General features: G+C 40.6%; 1 protein-coding gene across 3 annotated transcripts in view; it reads right to left on the reverse strand.

The window, feature by feature from the left end:
* Positions 1-25,650, reverse strand: part of TASP1 (taspase 1) — a 299,415-nt gene that overhangs the window by 259,763 nt on the left and 14,002 nt on the right. For all 3 annotated transcript variants that reach the window (XR_008629143.1, XM_004610916.3, XM_055130490.1), the window contains exons 2-4: positions 25,240-25,456; positions 15,408-15,475; positions 9,588-9,656 (exon numbers count right to left, since the gene is read on the reverse strand). Coding sequence is in view for 2 of the 3 variants with exons in the window: in XM_004610916.3 (XP_004610973.1) it covers positions 9,588-9,656; positions 15,408-15,475; positions 25,240-25,384 (282 nt within the window). In the remaining variant the exon portion in view is untranslated. The remainder of the gene's footprint in view (positions 1-9,587; positions 9,657-15,407; positions 15,476-25,239; positions 25,457-25,650) is intronic.

Genomic DNA, 25,650 nt, shown 5'->3' on the forward strand with positions numbered 1-25,650 from the left:
GAGTCAAACAACAAAGGAAAGAACTGTTGGGTCCATCTCAAATAGCACAAACTCAATAAAACCTTTTGAACAAAGGAGATTCCCATTTCACCTCAGCCTTTCCGTACATGATATTTAAAGGCTGTAATTATCAATATTTTAATGCACAATATACTACCTAACAACCATTTTTTAAAAGAACCAAAATCTAAAAAATAAAAAAATTAAATCTAAGCAAAATCTTTAAAATTAATCAATTTTCTCATAGCACTACACAATAACCCCTAAAAAGTCTATTATTCATACTATACTATCATTCTCATTTGTGGAGAGCCTCCACGGGACCATGCTTTGTAGCGTTCTTTGTAATCAACACCTGTGTGCTTCGAAAACAACTCCTGATAAGGAAACAGGATGTCTTGCCACGCCCATAAGCAGTGACTAACCTATCGGCTGCAGACACTTGGGCGTGAGGAGGCAGCGAGGGGTAAAAAAGGAGGGAAGCTGCCTAGCTAGGTATGGGATTCCTCCTCGTTCATCCCTCCTTCCTCTTCTTTCCCGTTTTGCATAAGAAGGTCTCTGAATAAATCGGTGCCAGAAGAATCTCCGGGTTGCGTGATTTCTTACAGCTGGCGTGCCTGGGTGGGCCCGAACTATCAACTAAAGGTAAGAATAAGCGTTCGGTGCGCCCCACTCTAGAAGGTGAGCGGGAGATCAGGATTTTGTGTGTGTGTGTTGCGGATTAGAATCCGAACAGCAATCCCCCACTAAAATGGGGCAGATTCTGGGCCTTCTCAAAATCTTTTATATTTTTTCGAGCCGGACTGAAGAGGGCAAGTCATTTATGAATTTGATTCAGTCTCTCTCCCGCAGAATAGGAGACCCGGAACTCTACATTTCCAGAGACCAACTCCGGTCCTGCCTTAAAGTAGTTTATGAGATTAACCCATGGTTCCCAGACGAAGGAACTCTAGATAGCAAGATATGGAGACAAGTTAGAAAAAATGTCTATAAGACATCTAAGAAAAGGACTGAGATCCCCGGGGAATTCTGGACTACATGGGAGATTGTTAATTCTATTCTTCTGTTTTTGAATAGTGCAATTTATGTGGAGAACATTAGGAATAATACGGCCTCAGGTCCTCCCACACCTAAGCCTCGAAAAGGTTGTCATAGTATAAATATTTCTCAGACTGAGGAATATAGCTCCACGTCCAGTGCATTAGATGGAAGTGATGCGGGTTATGAGTCTATCACTTACTCAGATTCTGAATCCGAGAGTGACTCAGCCAAGCAGCCTCCAGACCGCTCGGGACATGCTCCCAATCGCCCAGTCCAGGCAGAGAAGAAGCAGCAGCCATCTTATCGCAGGTTAAGGATGGATTCTCTCAGTCGTTTCAAACGGGCCTGTGTCTTGTACGGGCCTACATCTCCATATTGTAGGGAGTATCTTGCATACTGGAGTAAAAAGTCCTACTGGGTACCTCATGATTTTCACATGGTTGCTAAGACATGCTTAAGCCGTTCTCAGTACTTGGAGTGGAGAATGTGGCTCTATAATGAGGCCAAGGCAAAGCTTCAAGGCCTAGGCCATGCTGAACAAAACTTTTCAGGGATTAAATTGACTTGTGAGATGTTAACTGGTAAAGGGAAATGGCGAGACCCAGAAAGGCAAGTCACCTTGCCTCGTGCTGTTCTTGCTCATGTCCATGACGCAGCCCTGCGTGCATGGGAGAAGGTTGAGGCAGAAGCAGAATTTAAGGGAAGTTTTACAAAGATTTTCCAGAGAGCCTCAGAACCTTATGCAGATTTCATAGGAAGGTTGATGAAAGCTATTGAAATGCAGGTTAAGGATAAGGCAACTCAGGAGCTGTTGACTAAACTATTGGCCTTTGAAAATGCTAATGAGGATTGCCAGGCCATTCTGGGCCCTATTAAGGAGAAGGAAGACATATTCGGTACTTGGAAGCATGCTGGAATGTTGGCTCTGCGAAACATAAGGTGCAGGTCTATGCCTTACAGAGACAAGCTCAGAAAAGATGTTTTAATTGTGGAAAACCAGGCCACTTTCGTAGAGATTGCAATGCGCCCCCAAGCCGTGCTAGGAGAGCACGTCCTGGGCCCTGTCCCAGGTGTAAGAAGGGAAACCACTGGGCCAGAGACTGCAGAGCCAGACTTGCACCTCCCGGGCCCTGTCCCCGGTGTAAGAGGGGAAATCATTGGGCCAGAGATTGTCGCTTTAATTTTGGTGCAGTGAGTGATCCCAACTCGGCACACCTGCAAGGGGGCCAGACCCAGGCCCCGCAAAATCAGGGGATGTTCTCAGTTGCAGCCCCTTTCCCCAGTGTGGAGTTTCAGAGCTCCAATCAGTATAATCGCTGCAGCCAGGGACGGCAGGAAGCGCAGCCTATTCCCTGCCCCGATAAAGTTACTACAACCCCTTTTCAGTATAGAACACTGCGGCCTTAAGCCCACCACCTCTGCATTTTCAGTGGATATATGGAATGTTAAATCAAATACAAAAAGGAGGTATTTTCTCAATTGAATGTAGCAGGAAAACCCCTTATTCGAGGAAAAGGCTATGCTTTTGTTTCAACAGATGATAACCCCACTAAGAAACTTTGGATCCCTTTACGTCTCATCAGAAGCAGAATTCAACCACCTGATTTGGATCTCAGACCAACAGTCTCACAACCCTTCAAATTCCAGCTCTGATTCATCGCCAAACTGATTTCAGCTGGAAGTCACAAGGAAAGAAGAGGAGCCAGCGTCAGAGAATCTAGAGCAAAGGCCTCTAGCTCCTTACACATTTCATGAGGTCACATTAAGACCTTTCCTTATACTCTTATTTTTCAGGTCGTGGATCAGACAATGCCAGGCCTCCATATTTTGAATTACTAATACTTTACTTCTACCCTTTCCTTGAAATTCACAGGTTCCTGAAGAAAAAAGGAATGATTTGGCAGGAGCACCTTCTCGTTTATCTCTGGGATATCCTTTCGTCTTGGAGCTTCTGACTTTTTCTGTTCACAGACATGGAGATAAAAGCCCCGGTTGTGGAGGCTTCTAGTAACTTTAGAGTATTTTTTCAAGCGTGAACTGTGCTGTACCTAGGACTGCCGAGGCAACCTTACTAAGATAGTTCAAGGAACCTGTGTTAACCTGGGCCAGGAGTTTTGTTTGTGTTTTTCCGCAGGACAGGGTAAAACCAGTGTGAATTCCTGAACACCTGACACAGAAGACCTCGCCTCCAGTAGACCAAGATGTGCAAACTGGTGCTCCTGCTCAGCCTGTTTCCTGTGCCAGTACGAGCTGAAGAAGCAGCTTTCTGGGCCATTGCTACAACATGGCCTGTTTTAATCCTGTCCTTACCCATCTTGATAAAACCAGAGTAGAAAGTCCCCTCCATTTATCAAAGAGTGGGTGGGGGTGGGAGCAGTACTATTCTTATTGCTTCTCGCTGCTTTGGTTTTTGCCTGGTGTCTATTTAAAATGCAGCAAGTACAACTATTTACAAAGGCGTGATATTTGCAGGTATCCCAGCCCTGGAGGCACAGCAATCCCCTAAACTTTGGCCTGCAATTTGAAACAATAATCTCGCTTAGAACAATCAGGTCTAGCTGGATGTAGCAAAGGTATTATGCAGCTGAGAGCCCTTAACTGCAGGGGACCTCCTGTAGTTGAGGAGTTTGAAAGGGTGCATTATACCCCACCTGACCCTTGGACCAACCTAAGACAGGGACCTACAAGCGAGAGGGCTCCCAATGACGGGTAAGGCCAAGGGGGCCGAGGTTGCTACGCAGACTTGCTGTTCTAAAACAAAAAGGGGGAACTGTGGAGAGCCTCCACGGGACCATGCTTTGTAGCGTTCTTTGTAATCAACACCTGTGTGCTTCGAAAACAACTCCTGATAAGGAAACAGGATGTCTTGCCACACCCATAAGCAGTGACTAACCTATCGGCTGCAGACACTTGGGCGTGAGGAGGCAGCGAGGGGTAAAAAAGGAGGGAAGCTGCCTAGCTAGGTATGGGATTCCTCCTCGTTCATCCCTCCTTCCTCTTCTTTCCCGTTTTGCATAAGAAGGTCTCTGAATAAATCGGTGCCAGAAGAATCTCCGGGTTGCGTGATTTCTTACACTCATTAGATAACTTTTAAACCAGGTCTTATACTTTTTCTTAGATAAATACCAATGTGTGAAAGGAGCATTAGCAACTCTTTCATAATTAGTTTGTCTTCTATCAGAATTCCTGAAACATATTCTAATCCTACTTGAGCAGTAGCATCCTGACTCACCTAGATCTATATGTAATCTCCTCTAAAAACTTCATACCAGGACTATCCTAAGTGCCATGCAGATAATACGGTTTTCAAATGCAAATCCACAATCACAATCACTACCTGGACTAAAATTATTTCAAAAGAAGTCACAAAATCAACTGTCTAATAAACTTACAGCCCCAGGAGTGCAGATCAAATTGCTTCCCAACATTTATCTTCTTTATATAAGGAAAATCAGTGTTACCCAATAAATAGAAGCCCCTTTCTCATCACTTATAATTTCAGCTATGGTAAAAATCTATAAATACCTGATGAATCAATGAGACCAAATCAATTTAAAAATAAATTATTAAAGTATGTTCTATAAGTAGCTCCATCTTTTCCCCCAACATTTTGAAGATAAACAAGATGCACTTTGGAAACTTATTATCATTTACAAGAGCAGAACACTGATACGGTCACCTTCCCTCTCGAAGCCCTGAGGGAGGGGCAGATCAGTTTAATAAGTAGTAACTTATACACTCAGACCCCACTTAATTGAAGCAAAAAAAAATACCCCTGCTTTTTTTTTTAATACCTCCTGCTTCTGCACAGAAGTGAAGCCTTCCAATGATATCACTTGTCATTTGTCTGGAGAACAAGAATAATGCAACAAGGTGATTGGTTCCCAAGAAAAAATTGAAAAATGTATGTGTCTTTGTGGTCTGGCATAAGTGCTATGTGTATGTGACTGCACAATATACGTGATATAAATATATGGCTTGCTTACAGCAGTAAAGATACTGTTTCGTACCTTCACTTTCCCCATGCCTCATCCTTCTCTATGGTAAAGTTAAGATCTCTGTTTCAATATTTAAAACAAATGAAAATGCACATACTTATTAAAATATAAAGTCAGGCACCTCTTCCAGCCAGTTAAGTACATTAAATTTGTTTGAAGTGTATGCTTTGCATATGGGTGCCCCGGGACTCAGTCCTTAACCCCTGAATCCCATGCCAGAAGGAACCACGAAGCACAGGTGTGGGGGACGGAGGAAAGGATATATTTCAGTCCACAGTTAATAAAGTGTTCAAGGAATTCAAACCAATTTTATCTTTCTACGAAATAATGTAACAGACAAGTTTTAAAAGGACCATTATTTTTATGTACAGTTTTTTTATCTAAAATCAAAATACAAAAGGTATTATTGTCTATATCTATACAATAAAAAGGATAAGGTTTAGCTCTATTAAAAAGACTGATCCAAACTAAATACAGATGTTATAAAATTAAATATAACAGAATAAATCAGACTCTCTAAAAGTTTTAGTAGGCTAAAAGGGCACAGTTTTGTTACTTATTTAGCACAGAGGATATAATATCCTGGTTTCCTTATATCTTTCCATTGGTTCAAACTACTATAACACTTGAGCAGAATACCATTTTAAAGTCTTACCCTGAAAGGCAATGATTCACAAGCACACAAGATAACTAAGAATGGAGAGGTCGGTGTAAACATGACTTACAACAAAGATTCAGGAAAATCCTTCCAGACAATGTAGCTGAGTCTTTAAACTACTGAAACATTTCAGACTCTACATAAAAAATAATTTTTAATAACTGAAATTCTTACCAAGACTTAAGTAAAAAAGAGGGAACTCACTCACATTATCCAATGCTATTCTACATAACATTACCCCAAAAAATAAATAAATAACAAAGTGGGCTAGAAAGATAGTACAATGGGTAAGGCACTTCCCTTGCATGTAGCTGACCCAACTCCACCCCTGGTACTGTATATGGTCCCCCAAGTCCCAACAGAAGTGATGCCTAAGTTCCAATCCAGGAGTAAGACCTGAGAACTATTAGATGTGACCCAAAAATTAAACAAATTTGTTTAGAAATCTAATGTACTACCATTGCACACAGAGCCATCTAGTTCATTTAAAAACTACTTCATATAGGTCAGTGTCAGAGTCTCACTTTGTATGTGTGATGCCCTAGATTTGATCCCTAGAATACACACAGAAAGAAAATTTTCAATGATTTAAAAGAATAAATAAAAGCTATTTCATATAGCCACACTCTTAAAAAACTCAGATCACCATTTAAAGTGATAGTTTGCTTACTCATGAATAATTCATTATTACAAAATGCATTTTCAATAAATTTTAAGTACAGATCAATACTTTTTTTTTTTTTTTGCTTTTTGGGTCACACCCGGCAATGCACAGGGGTTACCTCCTGGCTTTGCACTCAGGAGTTACTCCTGACGGTGCTCAGGGGACCATATGGGATGCTGGGAATTGAACCCGGGTCGGCCGTGTGCAAGGCAAACGCCCTACCCACTGTGCTATTGCTCCAGCCCCAGATCAATACTTTTTAAAGTAGGTTAATTCATCTGGGGAAAATTTATAATTAAATACACAAGATATAAAATTGACTAGAAAAAATTATTCTGAGATGAAAGAACAAAGTTTACTTTATTTTGTATTCACAGTTACCATATCCCCCAGCTACTCATTTACCTTCATTCCCCAAACCCACATTGATACCACACACTGGTAACCTAAGAATAGTATCTTCTACACAAAGGACCATGATTTGCAGTTAACAGTATTAAGCTAGATGAAGCTTCTTATGTATGTACGCTTGAGTAATGGAATAAATGAGTGGCAAATATATTCATTAGTCTCTTCCTTTATCAGCTTTCTTCTGTAACCCACAATATATAATATTATAAAAGTTATCATTAGTGCCATTAATATTTTTATAATATACATAATTTCTAAAGCACCTCATAGTACTAATATTTGCTAACAATTAGGGCTTGTTACTATCTTTCACATACTCCTCTAAGAAATTCTCATATAAAAAAACCAGCTAATCATCACAATGTAAGAAATAGGAATTATTATTCCCATATAAATAAGAAAACTAAGCCAACAAATGGTTGTGAAGTGCCCTGGGACACACAGCAGGTGTTAAGCAAGTGTAAGATGTAATTGTCTCAATAAAAGGGCATATCTGATGCCTTAAGAAGAGGTAATGGAGCAGGTAGGGCAATTGCCTTGCACATTTGATCCCTGGCACCCAATATGGTTTCACAAGCCCTGCGAGGAGTGATCCCTGAGTTCAGAGCCAAGAGTAAGCCTTGAACCTCATGGTGTGCTACCCCCTATTCCACAAAAAAGAATCAAACTATAATGTAACTGGTGCTCACCATATATGTTCACCTTCCCTGACAACACAAGGATCAAGTTGAAGGCAACACATGATTTAAATCTACAATGCATGATCAGAACAGCAGCAGAATTAAAAAAAAAAGACATGACCAGTCTTTTTAATAAACGTCTGGGTAATTTTCAGAGAAAAGCAAGGGTTTGCATAATAGAGTGGAGAAGCCATGACAGAGCATAACTGTAAAAGCCACATTCAGTGAATTTTAGGAAGCTCTATTCTATCATCTCCTCCCTCAAGTTCTAACCTTTGTTAGCCTCATGTCGGGATTCCCCAAGCAGTCATCTCAGCCAGTCATCTACTGGCCTGTTTCGAAATATGCTTGTTCTTCAAGTCCATGTCCTCCTTGCACAAGCATCTCAGTTGTCTCTGCATTTCTTCGCTTGCACATTTCCACTTTGGAGAAGTCTGTGTGTAGGATTACATAGCCTCAGGTAGTTTAGGTTTATTGGGTTACTCCTATTACAGTGCTCCCATTCCTCTGTGTTTATTTGTAGCTTCTTTCTTAGTGTTCTGTTGACTTGTAAATATTGTTTTTCTCTTCTCCTTGAGTCTTTTGCATATATTCAGAGCCATGTCCTTTTTGTATGGACACGAGAAGACAATATTATGCTTTTGTAACTTGGGACTTAATTGGCTTCGAATATTATTCATTCCCAGGCATCTGGTTTCTCCACTTAAGCCTCAGCTGCCCTCAGTTCCTAGCACCCCAAAAGCAGGGTCCCGACGAGGGACAGGACAGATCCAGGGCAAGTGGTGAGTTATGTGCTACCCTGGCCATCGAGATGGGCCTGGCCAAAGTGCCTAATTCTTAACTCTAAGTTAAGAGCTTGCTCATAGACAAATGCTGTCATGATCCAAAAGTAATGATGAGACTAGGACCCTGCTAGGGATAGGAAAGACTGATCTGGCCTGAGCACTGTAGTCTGAGATCGAGATGGTCTCAGGAGAGCAATTCTATAAGCTTTAATGCATTTCTTACTGTGTCCATACAAAATGATTAATATTATGAATGCTTATATGTTTGCTGGATGAGGAGAGGAGAAACATACTCATGGGACTCCGCCCTTAGGTGGATCCTCCTGCTGAAAGAGAATCAGTCCTAGGAGAAGCATCCCCTGAGGGAAAGGAACCTTACCCTATTGATTGTGACCACACCTATGCGTACGCCCCAACCCCCTCACGCTAGGGGGATTTAACTAGGCTGTAAGAGTGGGTTGGGGGGCCAGATCCAGAGATCCAGAGAGATCCAGAGCCAGGACAGAAGCAGAGAAGAGAGAATGAAATAAACTGATTGAGCAACCAGTTTGGCCTTCTTCCTTCTGTCGCCTGCCCTTGACCGACAGCCACACACAGCGGTTCCAGAGCACGGAAAGTGGGCGGTGAGACAGAGCTGCCCGGAGAGCCTGCGAGTGCACACACCCGTCGGCATGCTTTAGTTTTTTACATCTGTGTTCTCTCTTGAACATGTACTTCTCTCTTTTTCTCCCCTCACATCTTTCTAAACATATTTAAAAAAAAAAATCTTGCTTCATACACACAAATACAAATGTCCTTTAATCTGACTAATATAAACCCATCTTCTTTAATTTTGTGCACCAAAAGTCTCAAGGCGTCAATAACCTCCAAACACATCCTCAAGGTTCTTGACTGAAAGGACCCAGAGATCTTCACTCTGGAGTACAAAGAATTACGGTGAACAATCTTTCCTGTGAATTTTTCAATGTCTGCAGCCAATTGTAGGCCAACCTAGTCACACTGGACAGGTGCATTTCACAGAGCACAGCTCCAGGAAACATATCTGTTAGGAAAATGTATTACTTTGGGGGAAGTGACAACTTCAAGAATACTGGGAAAATGTAGGTTTCCAATCACCAGGAATATTTGTATCCACCAATCTCATGAAACAATTGAGGGAAGATAAATAAAGCAATTTTATATTGCTCAGAGTTTACAGTGATAACGACCTAACAGCCTATTGCCCTCTGCATAAGTTTGTTCACATGGGTCATATAACTGATGGTTAACTCAACCAGTTCATATCATTAAAGAATAGTGAACACAAATGAAAAAAAATTAAATTATAGCATAAACAAAGAAAAGAAATACCTCAAGCTCCACCAAAGCTGCAGTCACAGCATCTGTCGCGAGAGCACCAGCCTGTAGCTTTTCAATTGCCTGTGAAATCAAGGAAGATTATTCATTGAAAAACCACAAGTTTTCAAGTATACCATTAATTTTCCAAAGACTTAAAGTGTCAGTGACATTCAGAGTTAATAAAAATTGCTCTTTAGGGAAATAAAAAAGCTCAAGTGGCTGAGTACCTGCTTTGCAAGCGGGAGGCCTGCGTTTGATCCCTAGAACTGCATGGTGCTCTAAGCACTACTAAGAGCAATCCCCAAGCATACAGTCAGGAAGAGCTCCAAAAGGTAGGACTCAAAAATCAAAAGAGAAAAAGGAAACTGATCCTTCATTCCATACTTCAAAACAAAATTTTGAAACTTGTTTCAAATAATGTAAGTGTATAATTTATGTTTAAAATGATGCAAGGGGCGCCATCTTGCCACAATCAACAGAGAAGAGGCCAAGCAGTCTGGTGAGCAACGCGGCCAGAGAAATGCTCCGGACCCAAATCCGGGCCAACAACACCAGGAATCCAGATGGAGGAGGTACAGCTGGTACACCTTCTCCCGATGGAGCCCTGGCGACACTGAGCAGCAACTAACACAGCTCCGGGTTGCGGGACTGGAACACATCCGAACCGCGAGACCTTTTCTAAAAACTGAAAACATACAATCTTTTAATGGCAAACCAATTATCAAATGCTTCCTTAGTAGGGCTGTCTTCCTTGGGGGGAAACTCCAACAACAATAATGAGTTTTGTTTTGCAATATGGAATGTAATCAAGGTAGAGAGAAAATGAAGTGAAATTCATCAGTTATACAGTTGGGGGTGGGGGCAGGGGAAGGGGGTATACTGAGGATTTTGGTGATGGAATATGGGCACTGGTGAAGGGATGGTGTTTGAATATTGTATAACTGAGACATAAACTTGAAAACTTTGTAACTTTCCACATGGTGATATAATAAAATTTTTTTTTAAATAAAATAAATAAAATAAAATGATGCAAGGAGGGGCTGGAGCAATAGCACAGCTGATTGGGCGTTTGCCTTGCACGAGGCCAACCCAGGTTTGAATCCCAAGCGTCCCATATGGTCCCCCAAGGATCGCCAGGAGTAATTCCTGAGTGCAGAGCCAGGAGTAACCCCTGTGCATTGCCTGGTGTGACCCAAAAAGAAAAAAAAAATGATGCAAAGATAACTTCTGGTATAGCCCAGTTAATATTTTTTAAATAAAACAATGAATAATATCTAGCTACTAACTTCAACATGCAAGAAATGTATTAAGTGAAACAGCTTCACTCATCATAGAACAATTTAAAATAGCTGTTGAAATTATGCAAATTCAATTTGCTTTAAATAGTCTGACAATGTATATTGTAAAAAGGTAATTGGCAATTGAATATCAACCTAATAATTTATCCTCCCAGTTACTACATTGTTATAAAAATCAGTGACTCTAAGTCACATTGTTATTTCAGAACCCTTAGATAAAAGCACCTTTTTTAATTGAATCACTGTGAGATACACAGTTACAAAGTTGTCCACAGGTTTACAAAGTTGCATTGGTTGCAGTCATACAATGTTCCAACACCCTTCCCTTCACCAGCCTACATTTCCCACCAACAACATGGCCAGTCTCTCCTCCCCTCTCCCCTCCCCCTTCTCCCTTCTCCTCCACTGTCCTCCTCTCTCCCCTCTCCCCTCTCCCCTCTCCTTTTGGGCATTATGGTTTGCAATGCAGGTACTGAAAGGTTATCGTGTTTATCCCTTTACCTTTCAACACTTTCAACACTCAGTTCTTGTCCAGAGTAATCATTTCCAGCTATCAGTCATAGTGAACTTCTCTATCCTAACTGCCCTCCCCCCTCCATCACTTGTAACTAGCTTCCAACCATGGGCCAGTATTCCTGCACCATTTTTTTGTCCTTTGAATATTAGTCTCATACATCTTTTTTATATCCCACAAATGAGTGCAATGCTTCTATGTCTGTACTTCTGACTCATCTCACTCAGTCTCAGTATGATACTCTCCATGTCCATCCATTTATAAGCAAATTTCACAACTTTGCTTTTTTCTGGTGGCTACATAGTATTCCACTGTGTGAATGTACCATAGTTTCTTTATACAGTCATCTATTCTTGGCCACTCTGGTTGGCTCCAGATTCTGGCTCTTGTGAATAGTGTTGTAATGAACATAAAAGTGCAGGTGGCTCTTCTGCAGTGTGTTTTGGGGGTCATGGGGTTTATTCCCAGAAGTGGTATTGCTGGGTCGTATGAAAGCTCAATTTCTAGTTTTTTTGAGGAATGTCCATATTGTTTTCCAAAAGGACTGGACCTTTTGGAAGCTGACATTCCCACCAACAATGAATAAGAGTACCTTTCTCCCCATTTCCATGCCAGCACTGGTTGCTCTTGTTCTGTTTGATGTGTGCCAATCTTGTAGTGTGAAACAGTATCTCATTATTGTTTTATTTGCATCTCCCTGATGATTATTGGTATAAGGCATTTTTTCATGTGACTTCTGGCCATTTGTATTTATTCTTCTAGAAAGCACACATTTTTAAAAAAACATTTTTGATAGTATTACATCTAGGCATAACTTAGATTAACAAATGGTTCCATTATATTATAAACTAAAAGTAAAGGTCTATAAAATAATATTGCTTCCTTAGTATAAATTAAGAGAAAAAAGCAGATGAATCCTTTTTCTACTTTTGGGGGTTTTGATTTATTATTGGCTTTCAGGGAAACTGATTTTTAAGTCAACTACTGAAACTCCAACTTAAAAAAAAAAATTCCAACTTAGCAAACAACAAACTGAAAACCTAACACTTGTATTCCTCTTTAAACATTTAAATAGTTCATCTACTGTATAAACTGCAGGGGCTGATACTTTAAATGCATTGGATTTCTAGGACTCCATAAAAGTAAAAACTTCTTTTTAGATATTAAAAAGATTCTTTGAAAAACAAGAATATGCCTTTGCGGCCCCGCGCGAGATCGACCCCGGAGGCAACTGAACCACTTTGGACACGAGCAGCGCCCCCAAAATGCCTCCAAACTGTGTGCTGGGAGCTTCTGGCCCAGGCGCTGCCAGCGAGTGATGCAATTACCAAAAGAATTTTCCCTGGACTTCATATAGAAATCCAAAACCGACCTAATATCTCTTGATTGTCAGCAACGTGTAAATGTTCCTTTTTGGCAGGGCTTAACGTGGGGGGAAACTCCAAACAATAGTACTAAGTTTTTTGTTAAAGGGTAAAAGATTGCAGTGATAGAATTTTAGGCAGAATTTTCCCTGGACTTTATATAGAAACCCAAAACCGCGCGGCCGCGGCAGCCTAATGCCATCTAATCATCAGCAATATGAAATGGTTCCTTTGTAATGGGTTGGACTTTGGGGGGACCATAATAGGGTTAAAGTTTGTAGCGATGTGTAATTTCTGGCTGCACTTTCCCTGGACTTTATACAGAAATTCAAAGCCGCGAGGCTGCTGCCATGGCCGCGCAACCTATTGTCATTTAATCAGCACCAATATGAAATGGTTCCCTTTTAACGGGTCGGACTTTGGTGGGAAATCCTAACAAGAATAGTAAGTCTTTTGCTGAAATATTGAAGGCCACCAAAGTGGTAGCCATCTCTATAGACTGAACTAAGCCATATCCCCACGCCGGCTGAGAAGAAATATCCTTCTTTCTCGGGAAGAAACTCGGCGTGGCGTTAACCATAGTATGATGTCCATTAAGCTGACACGGACCTGGTGGCGTGGGAATCGGATACAAGGGAATAAATTATTATGTACTTGGAACAGCGGGACGCTGGTGGAATCTTGAGCCGGGGCCGATACCAGCGTATTACTTTTGGTTCCAGAAACTGCTTGCAAACATTCTACCAGACTATCAACTAAGCCAGAGCCCCACGCCGGCTGATGACGAGAAATAACCATCTCTTTTGGTTTGTTTTCCCTTTGTCAGGCAGCGTGGTGATTACTAAACAGGCGTGATCTCGGTGGCGCGGGACGAGGGGGGGAAAAAATAGAAAAGTTAAGTAACAAACAGTGGGACTTAATATCTCTACATTCTCAGCAATGGAGAGCCATCAAATGCTTCCTTGACAGTGGGACTGTCTTCTCTTTTTTGGGGGGAAACCCTAGCAACAATAGTGAATTATGTGTTGAAACATGGACTGTAACCAAGATAAAGCGTAAACGAAGTGAAACTTATCACTTACAAGGACGGGGACTGGGGGGGCGGGAGGGGGCGGGAGGTATAATGGGGTGGTTGGTGATGGAATATGGGCAGGGTGAAGGGAAGCGTGTTTGAGTACTGTATAACTGACATAATCCTGAGAACTTTGTAACCCTCCACATGGTGATTCAATAAAATTTAAATTAAAAAAAAAAGAAAAAAAAAGAAAAACAAGAATATAAAATAGCTTAAAGAACTTAAACAGCTTAAAATAGCTTTAAGCTAAAATAGCTTAAAGAACAGTGTAATTTTCTTAAAGCAAAATCCCAAATTTTTATCACAATATTAGCACTGAGGTGTGAATACTGATTATTATTATTAAACCATTTTATTTTTTAATATCTAAACATCTATCCAGAAGCCAGAGCGATACTACAGAGGGTAAGGTGTTTGCCTTGCATGCAGCCAACACAGGTTCAATCCCTGGCATCCCATACGGTCCCCTGAGCACCACCAGGAGAGATTCCTGAGTGCAGAGCTAGGAGTAAACTCTAAGCATCTGGGTGTGACCCAAAAGCAAAAATAAACAAACAATTACCTATGTAACATTAGACTTTAATTTTGTTAAGAGTACACAGAAATGTTAGAAATATAATAGAGAATCATTATAATAGCTTAATATGACTTTATTTGGAGAAATTTGTTATAGTAAATTTACAAATAATTTTTATTTTGTTATATTGTTATATTACATTTCCAGCCTCTGTAATAGGTTTTGATGAATATTGCTAATGTTATACATAGTACTAGAATATTAGAATGACTCAAATATCAAAAAAGCATTAAAACCCCTACAACAAAATATTCTTATTTATCTATAGAATTTCACTTGTAAGAAATAGTCTGGATCTCTAATAAAACATAACTCTTATAAATGGTATGGAAATATAAATGAAGAGAATGAACAGAGGTCCATATGTACTAGATATACAATATCCAGTTAGCATCTATTTTCATAAAATGTAATGAAAGATTTGTTACAAGAATACATAGGATCAAAATTAAAACAAACAATACTTGTTCAGACTCCATTTCTGCCACCATGTTAGTTATTCAACAATTTAACAAAACCTCAAAATCCAAAAAGAAAAAAATCACAAATGCACGTAAAGATAGAATTAAACTCAGGAATGATAAAGAACTTGCTATGATACAAATTATATGATGAAAAACAGAAGGAAACAGTACAGAATAATGTGACTAAGAACCCATTTTAACTTTATTATATGTTTCTTCACAGGAAGATATTGGTTGCCTTTGAGCTGTTTTCTCTCTCTGTTTTAAAGAGGTCAAGGACTTTACAAAGATTAAAAGATACATGACTGTGCTCACAATTTCAAAACTACATATTTAAATCTGGAAGGAGGGGATATCTAAGCACCATTTAAAAAGCAAAATACACAAAGTAAAACAAAACAAATTTCCCCACAACAATGAGGGAAAAAATTCTGTGGCCCAAAACAAGTATCATAGCATGAACCAAATCTTAAAACTTCGAATTTCTAGGTAAACTACTTTCTGGTAGGAATGTTTCGATCATATGGATTAAGTGCATACCTTCTGACAAGCTCGTTTGCACACATGTTTATACTCCTTGGCTTTGGATTCAGAATGATAACCTGCACCTGTAGTAGAAAAAAAAGCACCCACTTGTTAGTTATTTTTAAACTATCAGAAAACTTGCTTATAAATGTTTGCAAATAGTTCATACAAACTAATACTTGCAAATAGTTCATACAAACTCATGTTCTCCTATTAAATGTAAAATCACTGCCTTTACTGTAAGGAGTTCTGAAAATGTGAGGAGAAAGGGACTCTCTTTCATTGGTAGTGGGAATGCTGACTGGGGTCCAGTCTTTTGGGAAAACTATATGGATGTTTCTAAAATAAAACTAGAAATTGAGCTACCATTTGAGCCAGCAATATCACTTCTGGGAATATATCCTGAGAGTGCAAAAAAGCACAGTAGAAGTGACATCTGCACCTGTACATTACAGTGCTGTTCACAAGAGCCAGAATCTAGAAACAACCTGAGTGCCCGAGAACAGATGACTGGTTAAAGAACCTTTAGCATCTACACAATGGAATACCATGCAGCTGTTAGAAAAAATGAAGTCATGAAATTTGCTTATAAGTGGATGGTCAAGGAGATATAATGCTAAGTGAAATGAGTCAGAAAGAGAAGGACAAAGAATGACTGCATTCATTTGTGGAATGTGAAATATCATAATATGAGACTAACATCCAAGATTGCTCCACAGTTGTAACCTACCTTATGAGCTGGGGGAGAAGGTTGCTGGGATAGAGAAGGGATCATTAAGTCAATGATGGTTGGAAGGATTAATCGGGATGGGAGACATGTGCTGAAAGTAGATAAAGGACCAAACACGATGGCCTCTCAATATCTATATTGCAAACCGTAATACCCAAAAGTAGAGAGAAAGAAGGAAATTGTCTGCCATATGGGCAGGGGGAGGGGTGGGCTGGGTTTGGGAGGGATACTAGTGACACTGGTGGTGGAATATGTATACTGGTGGAGGGATGATGTTCAATCATTGTATGACTGAAACTCAAACATGAAAGCTTTGTAAGAGTTGCTCACAGTGATTCAATTAAAAAATAATAAATACTGTAGCACTGTCATCCCGTCATTCATCGATTTGCTTGAGCGGGCACCAGTAATGTCTCCATTGTGAGACTTGTTGTTACTGTTTTGGCATATCGAATACACCACAGGTAGCTTGCCAGACTCTGCCGTGGGGGCGGGATACTCTCAGTTGCTTGCCTGGCTCTCCGAGAGGGGCAGAGGAATCGAACCCGGGTCAGCTGCCTGCAAGGCAAAAGCCCTACCTGCTGTGCTATCGCTCCAGTCCAACCTACTATCTCAGCTTATTACAAAATATTACTATCCTCTTCCAGATAAATCCGGAGCCGCTGAGCGCGAATCGGACCCTCTGCGCCTAAAGACTTTGATTCCAGAGATGTAACACATTCCGGCATCCAGCGCAGCATCCGATAGCAATGCACTGGGACTGCGAACTGGGCTACAACTCTGTGCTGCCGGGGGTGGATTTTTTTCCTCCCCACCCTGTCTTCCTGCATGGAAAGCAGCGCCTGGCGGCATCCACGTGGCAAGCGCCATCTTCTGTGACTCCAAACCCAGAGGTATTCGGTTTTTACTTTTGGGGCTCCCAGGAACTCATGGGAAGGGGGCGTAACTGGCACGCCCTCGGCCCAGATAAATCTGGAGCCGCTGAGCGCGAATCAGACACTCTGCGCCTAAAGACTTTGAATTCAGAGACTTCTTACAGCAATGCACTGGGACTGTGAGCTGGACTATGTAATTTCTGGCAGAATTTTCCCTGGACTTTATACAGAAATCCAAAACCGTGCGGAGGCTGCCGCGTCCGCGCGACTTAACATTTATAATTGTCAGCAATGTGAAACGGTTCCTTTTGAACAGGTCTGACTTGGGGGGGAAACTCCAAATAATAACAGTAAGTTTTTGTTGAAATTTTGAAGGTTTTTAATGTAGCAGCCACCTCTCTGGACTGTGAACTAAGCAAAAACCCCACGCTGGCCGACGCGGCGTGGCGTACACCATACTATGAGGTGCGGGAAGGGAGAAAAAGAAACAAAAAAAGGGAAAAGGAAAAAGGAAAAAAAAAAGAGAGAGAGAGAGTTATGTACTTGTAGCAGTGGGGCTACATATCTCTTCATTTCCAGCAATGAAAAACTAATTATCAAATGTAGTAGGTCTGTCTCTCTTGGTTGGAAACTCCAACAACTATAGTGAGTTTTGTGTTGAATTTATGGAATGTAATCAAGATAAAGAAAAAATGAAGTGAAATTCATTAGTTATACAGTAGGGGGCAGGGGGTGGGGGCGGGGGGTATACTAGGGTTTCTGGTGGTGGAATATGGGCACTGGTGAAGGGATGGGTGTTTGAATATTGTATAACTGACATATAAACCTGAGAACTTTGTAACTTTCCACATGGTGATTTAATAAAAAGTTTAAAAAATATATTACTATCTTCTTAATTTAAAATATGGAGTACTCATGTCCTTGTCAATTATTAAAAGTGGAGAAAATAATAATAATAATTAAAAAAAAACTCAGGGATCATATACTCCCCATTCCCTATTAGAAAGCCTGGTTATTTCTACTCTTAATCAAAAATCCAGCAGCAACCTCAAGAAAATTACTCTGAAATGTGTCTGTCTGAAATAGGTTAATATTTGCTTAGGGATTAGAAAACAATCTTAATAAGGAAAAAAGGAAAACAGGAGGCTTTAGCGAGGGTGACCATTAAACTTCTAATCAACGCCTTGAGCAGAGTTTGAACCATAAGCAGCCAAATGCGTCATAGGGATCCAGCAAAAAGAAGCTTGAGCACTGCATCGCTGCTAAGGATGCAGCTAAGGCAGCACATACCTCTCATGTACAAGGCCCAATTTCGGAATGCCAACACCACAAAAAAAGGGGGGTGGGTATTCCCTATTTTGGAGTCCCAATATCACAAAAGGGAGGGGAGGTTGGAGAGACAGTACAGTAAGTAGGACATCTGCCTTGTATGTAACTCCCAACTGCCCCCGTATCCCATATGGCTCCCTGAGCCCCACCAAGAATAAGCCCTGTACACCACTAAGTGTGGCCCAAGAACAAAAATAAAGTAACATCTCTTAGCTTCACTGTTCCTAGTATGAGTCTTTAAACTCTAACACAAATGTAACCCACCTTTTCTCATACCAGAAAAAGAACTAGGCTACACGGTATGGTTAAGAGCTATCCAAGAAAACAGAAAAAAAGCCCAAGACACCAAAATTTATTATTTACTCAACTTTAATCCTGCTTCTACAGAGATCTTGGAGATTCATGGAACCTTTGCAAACATATAACAGGTCTCTCTTTGTATTATTTTATTAGGTGATCCCAGTTCTGACATCTTAGATCTTATGGCCCCGATCTTTCAACAGTGTTTCCCAAAACATGGGACACTGTCATCAAATAGATAACTTTATGAATAATAGTACTAATAGGATTAACATGGAAGTCATTCTTAGAATGAGACTTAAAAAATCTTGGCATGACCTCAATATGTCTTAAAGTTAGGTTAACACTAATTTATTTTACAAAGGAAATGTAGGTTCAGGATCTGTCAACTGATATGCACATGATCTAGCTAAATTCTTATTACACCACTATGAGTTCATAAAGTAAATCGAGGGGGCTGCTGTTGTGACACACGTGTGCACTTGGTGGCCCAGAGCCGCCTCCCCAGGACTCCCCAACAGAGAGACAGAGAGGCAGGAAGACAGGGACCACAGCCTGAAGGTGAAAATGGCCCGTTTAATGCAGAGTTGCTAGCATCTAAAGGGGAGCTAAGGACCTAGGTGTGATTTACATAGATAAACATTTGGCAGAGGAAATTCTCTTGGGGAGAATAACTCAAAAAGACACTCTGTCTTCCAGGGACATCAACGTTGCTTTTATCTTTCCCTCTAGTTGTATAAGTTATCAATACTTGCAGTTATTTGGATAAACATAGTAAGAGACAAAGATTCCAACACTTAGTTCTCTAGGCTGAGAGAACAAGGTTTTACTGTAAATCCCAAACTATGTCCTCAGGCCAGTTCAGCCTGTCCTTCCCCATGGGGGTCCTGACTCTTAGACTTTAACAGCTTGCTTCAAGACCATGCATTTATGCCTTCTAGAATGTCCCATTTCGATGCCAGGTAGTTTTGCCATTCACCCTGGATCCATCCTAATCCCACGGCAGGACCTCCCTTTTGGGGTGTTAGGAACTACAGCAATTGAAGCCTGAGTCAAGTAATTAGACCAAGTAATTATGCCCAGGAGCAGATATATTTCAGAGCCAATCAACTTCCAAATATTAGGATCATAGCATTAATGGCCTTTCTGTGTTTAACCAAGGAACATTGCTCTATAGTAAAATATAAAAAGGCTATAGAGGAAATAGAAAAGCAGGTGCAAATAAACAGCACTTCAAATACAAAGCAGTACAAATAAAAGTTCAGAATTACCAGAAAGTTTTGGCTTATAAGTAATCAAGACTGACTTGGGGGACCATGACAATGAGAGGTAAAATACAAGGGAAAGGTTAAAGATAAACTTTAAGTTAGGGATGCTAGCAGGAGGAAGAAAGGGGGTAATTCACTGATGAAGCCTAAAGCACTTAGGGTCAATATCCAAAACAAAGGAATGATTGAAGACTTTAACCAAATTAGGGATGTTAGGAAGGGTATGGTAAGCTTCTCTGAGAGGAGGAAAAGGGCAATTCACCGGTGAAGCCTAAAACACTTAGGGTTGAAAATGGGACTACATTAAACTAAAAAGCTTCTGCACCGCAAAAGATACAGTGACCAGAATACAAAGACTATCCACAGAATGGGAAAGGATATTTACACAATACCCATCAGATAAGGGGTTGATATCAATGGTATATAAAGCACTGGTTGAACTCTACAAGAAGAAAACATCCAACCCCATCAAAAAATGGGGCGAAGAAATGAACAGAAACTTTACCAAGGAAGAAATACGAATGGCCAAAAGGCACATGAAAAAGTGCTCTGCATCACTAATCATCAGAGAGATGCAGATCAAAACAACTTTGAGATACCACCTCACACCACAGAGACTAGCACACATCCAAAAGAACAAAAGCAACCGCTGTTGGAGAGGATGTGGGGAGAAAGGGACCCTTCTTCACTGCTGGTGGGAATGCCGACTGGTTCAGCCCTTCTGGAAAACAATTTGGACGACTCTCAAAAAATTAGATATTGAATTCCCATTTGACCCAGCAATACCACTGCTGGGAATATATCCCAGAGAATCAAAAAAGTACAATCGAAACAACATTTGCACATGTATGTTCATCGCAGCACTGTTTACAATAGCCAGAATCTGGAAAAAACCCGAATGCCCCAGAACGGATGACTGGTTGAGGAAACTTTGGTACATCTATACAATGGAATACTATGCAGCTGTTAGAAAAAAGGAGGTCAAGAATTTTGTAGTTAAGTGGATGGGCATGAAAAGTTTCATGCTGAGTGAAATGAGTCAGAAAGAGAGAGACAGACATAGAAAGATTGCACTCATCTATGGTATATAGAATAACAGAGTGGGAGACTAACACCCAAGAACTGTAGAAATAAGTACCAGGAGGTTGACTCCATGGCTTCGAGGCTGGCCTCACGTTCCGGGGAAAGGTCAACTCAGAGAAGCGATCACCAACTACATTGCAGTCGAAGGCCATGTGGGGGAAGGGAGTTGCGGGCTGAATGAGGGCTAGAGACTGAGCACAGCGGCCACTCAACACCTTTGTTGCAAACCACAACAGCTAATTAGAGAGAGAAAACAGAAGGGAATGCCTTGCCACAGTGGCAGGGTGGGGTGGGGGGGAGATGGGATTGGGGAGGGTGGGAGGGACACTGGGTTTACGGGTGGTGGAGAATGGGCACTGGTGAAGGGATGGGTTCCCAAACTTTGTATGAGGGAAGTGTGAGCACAGAAGTGTATAAATCTGTAACTGTACCCTCACGGTGATTCTCTAATTAAAAATAAATAAATTAAAAAATAAAATAAAATAAAATAAAAATAAAAATAAAAATAAATAAAATAAAATAAAAGTTAATTAGGGCATTATCACAAAAAAAAAAAATCCATCTATATTCTATTTACCAGAACTTATTTCAAATATAAGGATATGAGTTGAAAGTGAATATATAAAAAAAAAAAAAAAAAAAACACTTAGGGTTGATATCTAACACACCACTTTATTTACACTGTGTCTTCAGTTACTTTCTCTTCATGCAAATTATATTAGCATTCTGTATATGTCAAGGTGCATTTTATATATGTCACAGTGGTTTCTTCTGAAAATATTCAAGTTTTTAAAATCTTTAGTTTATCTAATATTAGGTAACCAATATATACAATCAACAGACCTGAGGGAAAATATCAAGAACATACTAATCAAATAACTAAAATTTCAAGCTCTGGTTCTCTAGTGCTTGAAAACAAAAACACACAGCCTTAAATCTTTTTTTTTTTCTTTTTGGGTCACACCTGGCGATGCACAGGGTTACTCCTGACTCTGTACTCAGGAATCACCCCTGGCGGTGCTCAGGGGACCATACGGGATGCTGGGAATCGAACCCGGGTCGGCTGCGTGCAAGGCAACTGCCCTACCCGCTGTGCTATTGCTCCAGCCCCTCACAGCTTTAAATCTTTAAGCTGAAAGAGGGAATGAATTTTTGTCCTTGAACACACAAAAAAAGGGTCCCTTAAAAGATATTTAATTCTCTATAATCAACCTTTTAATCTGAAGGTCTATAATTTAGAAGAAGAGGTCATTCTTTATTCATATAACTTCACACCAGAACTCAGACTTCCTCTTATTCCTGCCAGCAACCAGCACCAGCTTAGTTTGCAAGGCATTATCATCCAGTCTATATCTGAGAGAGTATATATGACCATAATCACCACAGAAAGCAACTTTCCAATTAATCCAAAGCTCTGTGTTGTTGCTTGTCAAAAATGTTGGGACTTTCTTGTACATTTTTAAAATACTCATCCAGAATAAAAGAACTCATTTGGAAAAACGGGACTAATCGTACAGCAGGTAGGGCATTTGACTTGCATGCTTCTGACCCAGTCTGATGACTAGCATCCCATACGGACCCCCAAGCCACCAGGAGTGATCCCTGAGCACGGAGCTAGCAGTAAACCCTGTACTCTGTTAGGTGTGTCCCAAAAACAATAAGAAAAAAAAAAAAGTAGAACTTATTTGCTATTATAAAAGATGTGCCTACAACAAAATGAGTAAAAACTCGGCGTGGAAACTGAAGGTTCTAAAGGTCTTCTAATTTGGTTATGTCTATAAATTTACTTAACTTCTTTAAAAATCACTTGAGAAAAAAGGAAATTAAATCTGTGTTTGGTTTGGTTATCTGGTGCCAGGATCAAACCAAGAATCACAACACAAGCAAGGTATGTCCTCTACCACTGAGGATCTTGTAGTGTTGTTTTGCTTTCAGAAACAACTACTGGGGACATAGCTCAGTGGCAGAGACTGTGCCTTGCATGTGTGATGCCCTGCGTTCACTTTCTACCACTAATAAACAAAGAGAAAGGACTCCATTCCACACCCCAAATCAAAATCAGTCTTGCTTCCTTGCTCCTACTTGGCTGTCTGAGGAAAGCTAAAAAGGCTCAGCCATTCTCCCTCCACAAAGTTCATAAACTTTAGACTCTGAGTTTAAGTGATAAAATTACTAAAGAAGAAAACCTTGCTGGGTAGCCCTGGATACTGCAGTGCTATAACACCCAACGCTCTTCCAAGATGTGGAATACAGTGGTTGAACCTTTGCTGTGTCTGTCTGCGTCCACTGAGGTAGGTACTATCTGCTGAGGCACTGCAGAGATCACTAGGGTAGGACTGAAGAGCCCATTAAGGGGTTCTCGACCTGGCTGTAGCACTAATACCAACAAAGCCATGTGCTAGATTCTCTTCCTCACTCTGGTTTTAAATTAATCATTATACTATTAAGAAGGCAAACTAAGGCCAGAGATAGTGCAGTGGGTTAGGCACTTGCCCTGCATCCATCCAATCTGACAATATGTATAGACTCCGAGCACCAGCAGGGGTCACTCCTGAGTACAAAGCAAGGAACAGTCCTTGTGCAACACCTGAGTGTGGTCTGACCTTCCCACCCCCCCAAATAAAAAAGCAATCTAGCTCATTGTTTATAATCTTAGTTAGCTCCTAATATGGGCCTACACAAATAAGGGTGTCAATAACATTTTCTCAGTAGCATTATGTTGTTCCCACCAGAAAGAGCTTCATGACGTCTGCCATTACTAAAATGATGGGAAGACCAAAAGTAGAGAAAGTAATGGGGCTGGAGCAATAGCACAGTGGGTAGGGCATTTACCTTGCACGAAGCCAACCCTGGTTCGATTCCCAGAATCCCATATGGTCTCCTGAGCACCACCAGGAGTAATTCCTGAGTAGAGAGTCAGGAGTAATCCCTGATCCAAAAAACAAACAAACAAAAAAAAAAAAGTAGAGAAAGTGGGAAATTGTCTGTCATAGAGACAGGGGGACAGGTGGGGTGGGAGGGGGTGGGGGAAACTGGGGACATTGGTGGTGAAAAATGTACACTGGTGGAGGGGGTGGGTGTTCAATCATTGTATGACTACAACTCAAACATTAAAGCTTTATAACTGTATCTCATGGTGATTCAATTTTTAAAAAATAAATAAGTAAAAGTTGAGAAGGAAAAAAAAATGACAGGAAGACTCACTCGACTTTCAGATTGTCATGGGCTGACAGGAGGCAGGTTTACACCAATAAACCTCTGAGCATATACTAAATAGGAACTGTCCCGGGGTTGCCGCCCCAACCCCAAGGGGTAGCCCAAAGAAGATCCGACAGAAAGCTCAAGAAGGGAGGCCACATGTCAGATTCACCTACAGCAAATACTCAGATGCCTCTACTATACACTTCATACAGTATCTTAAACATATGGCTATAGATATATATACATATACATACACACAGATACATATTCCACCTGAACAGTAGCATAACTTCTAAAAATACAAGTCAGAGTTTTAAAAAAAGAAAAATTACTTTGCCTGGTTTTAATATTAAATCTATTATAGAAGATATACGAGATAAAGGTAAATATTGGGGGAAAGGAATGAAGATAACACAGGAAGAGCTCTCTATATAAAATCCTTCAGGATGGGGAGACAGTTCAATGTGCTGGAGCCCAGGCTTCTCATCTAGAGACCCTGGGTTTGATCCCTGAACCCACTGAGCACTGCTAGGAGCTACTCCTGAGCAGTCCTCAAGAACCACTGGGAGGGGCTGGAGCAATAGTACAGCGGGTAGGGCATTTTTGCCTTGCACGTGCCAACCCAGGTTTAATTCCCAGCATCCCATATGGTCCTCTGAGCACCGCCAGGCATGATTCCTGAGTACAGAGCCAGGAGTAACCCCTGTGTATTGCCAGGTGTGACCCAAAAAGCAAAAAAAGAACCACTGGGAATAGAGTTCATGCCCAATTCAATCAGTTTAATCAATTGCTGAATAAATAGCAGTACTCCTACATTATTGGGAAAAAAAAAAACATTGGGAGTGATCCCAAAAGAAAACAAAACAAAAACCAAACATAAGACCTTTGAACTGATCAGGAATTCAGCATGCAACTGCAGTCAAGAGTAGCTAATCTGTTTGGTTACAACTCCTCTCTGCCTTTGCATCTGCCAGATGTGAAATTTAATTCACAATGTACTTTAACACAAGAATAAAAATGCACATTACTTTCATCTTCCAATAAACCCACTCAAAGCTTACCTGCATGCACCAACACAAAGCCCCCTCGCTTCTCCTTATGTGACTGTTTTGCTTCCAAGTCCTTGGCTGTTACTTTAACAGACGAAACCTGAGATGATCTGGATGGCAGCCCTTCTCCAGAACTCATCCCCTTCTCCATGGTCATTCTCCAAGATTACCATCTTCTATTGGGAAAAGAGCATACTTCCATCCAAAAGTAACTGTGAGAGGAATTACCCTAAAGGAAAACAGGCAAAGATTGTATGCAATTCTTTCCACTAACACACATAACATACAAGTTCACAAAAAAGATAAAGTTCAAAAACCTGATTTTAAAGTTATTAAATTGGGCAATATGATATGAAAAAGTTAAAATTTAAATCTCTGTCCACTGACAGTACTTACTTACACTCAAATAAACAAAGAACTATT

The sequence above is a fragment of the Sorex araneus genome, chromosome 3 (assembly GCF_027595985.1).
Source record: "Sorex araneus isolate mSorAra2 chromosome 3, mSorAra2.pri, whole genome shotgun sequence".
Taxonomy (NCBI): Eukaryota; Metazoa; Chordata; class Mammalia; order Eulipotyphla; family Soricidae; genus Sorex; species Sorex araneus.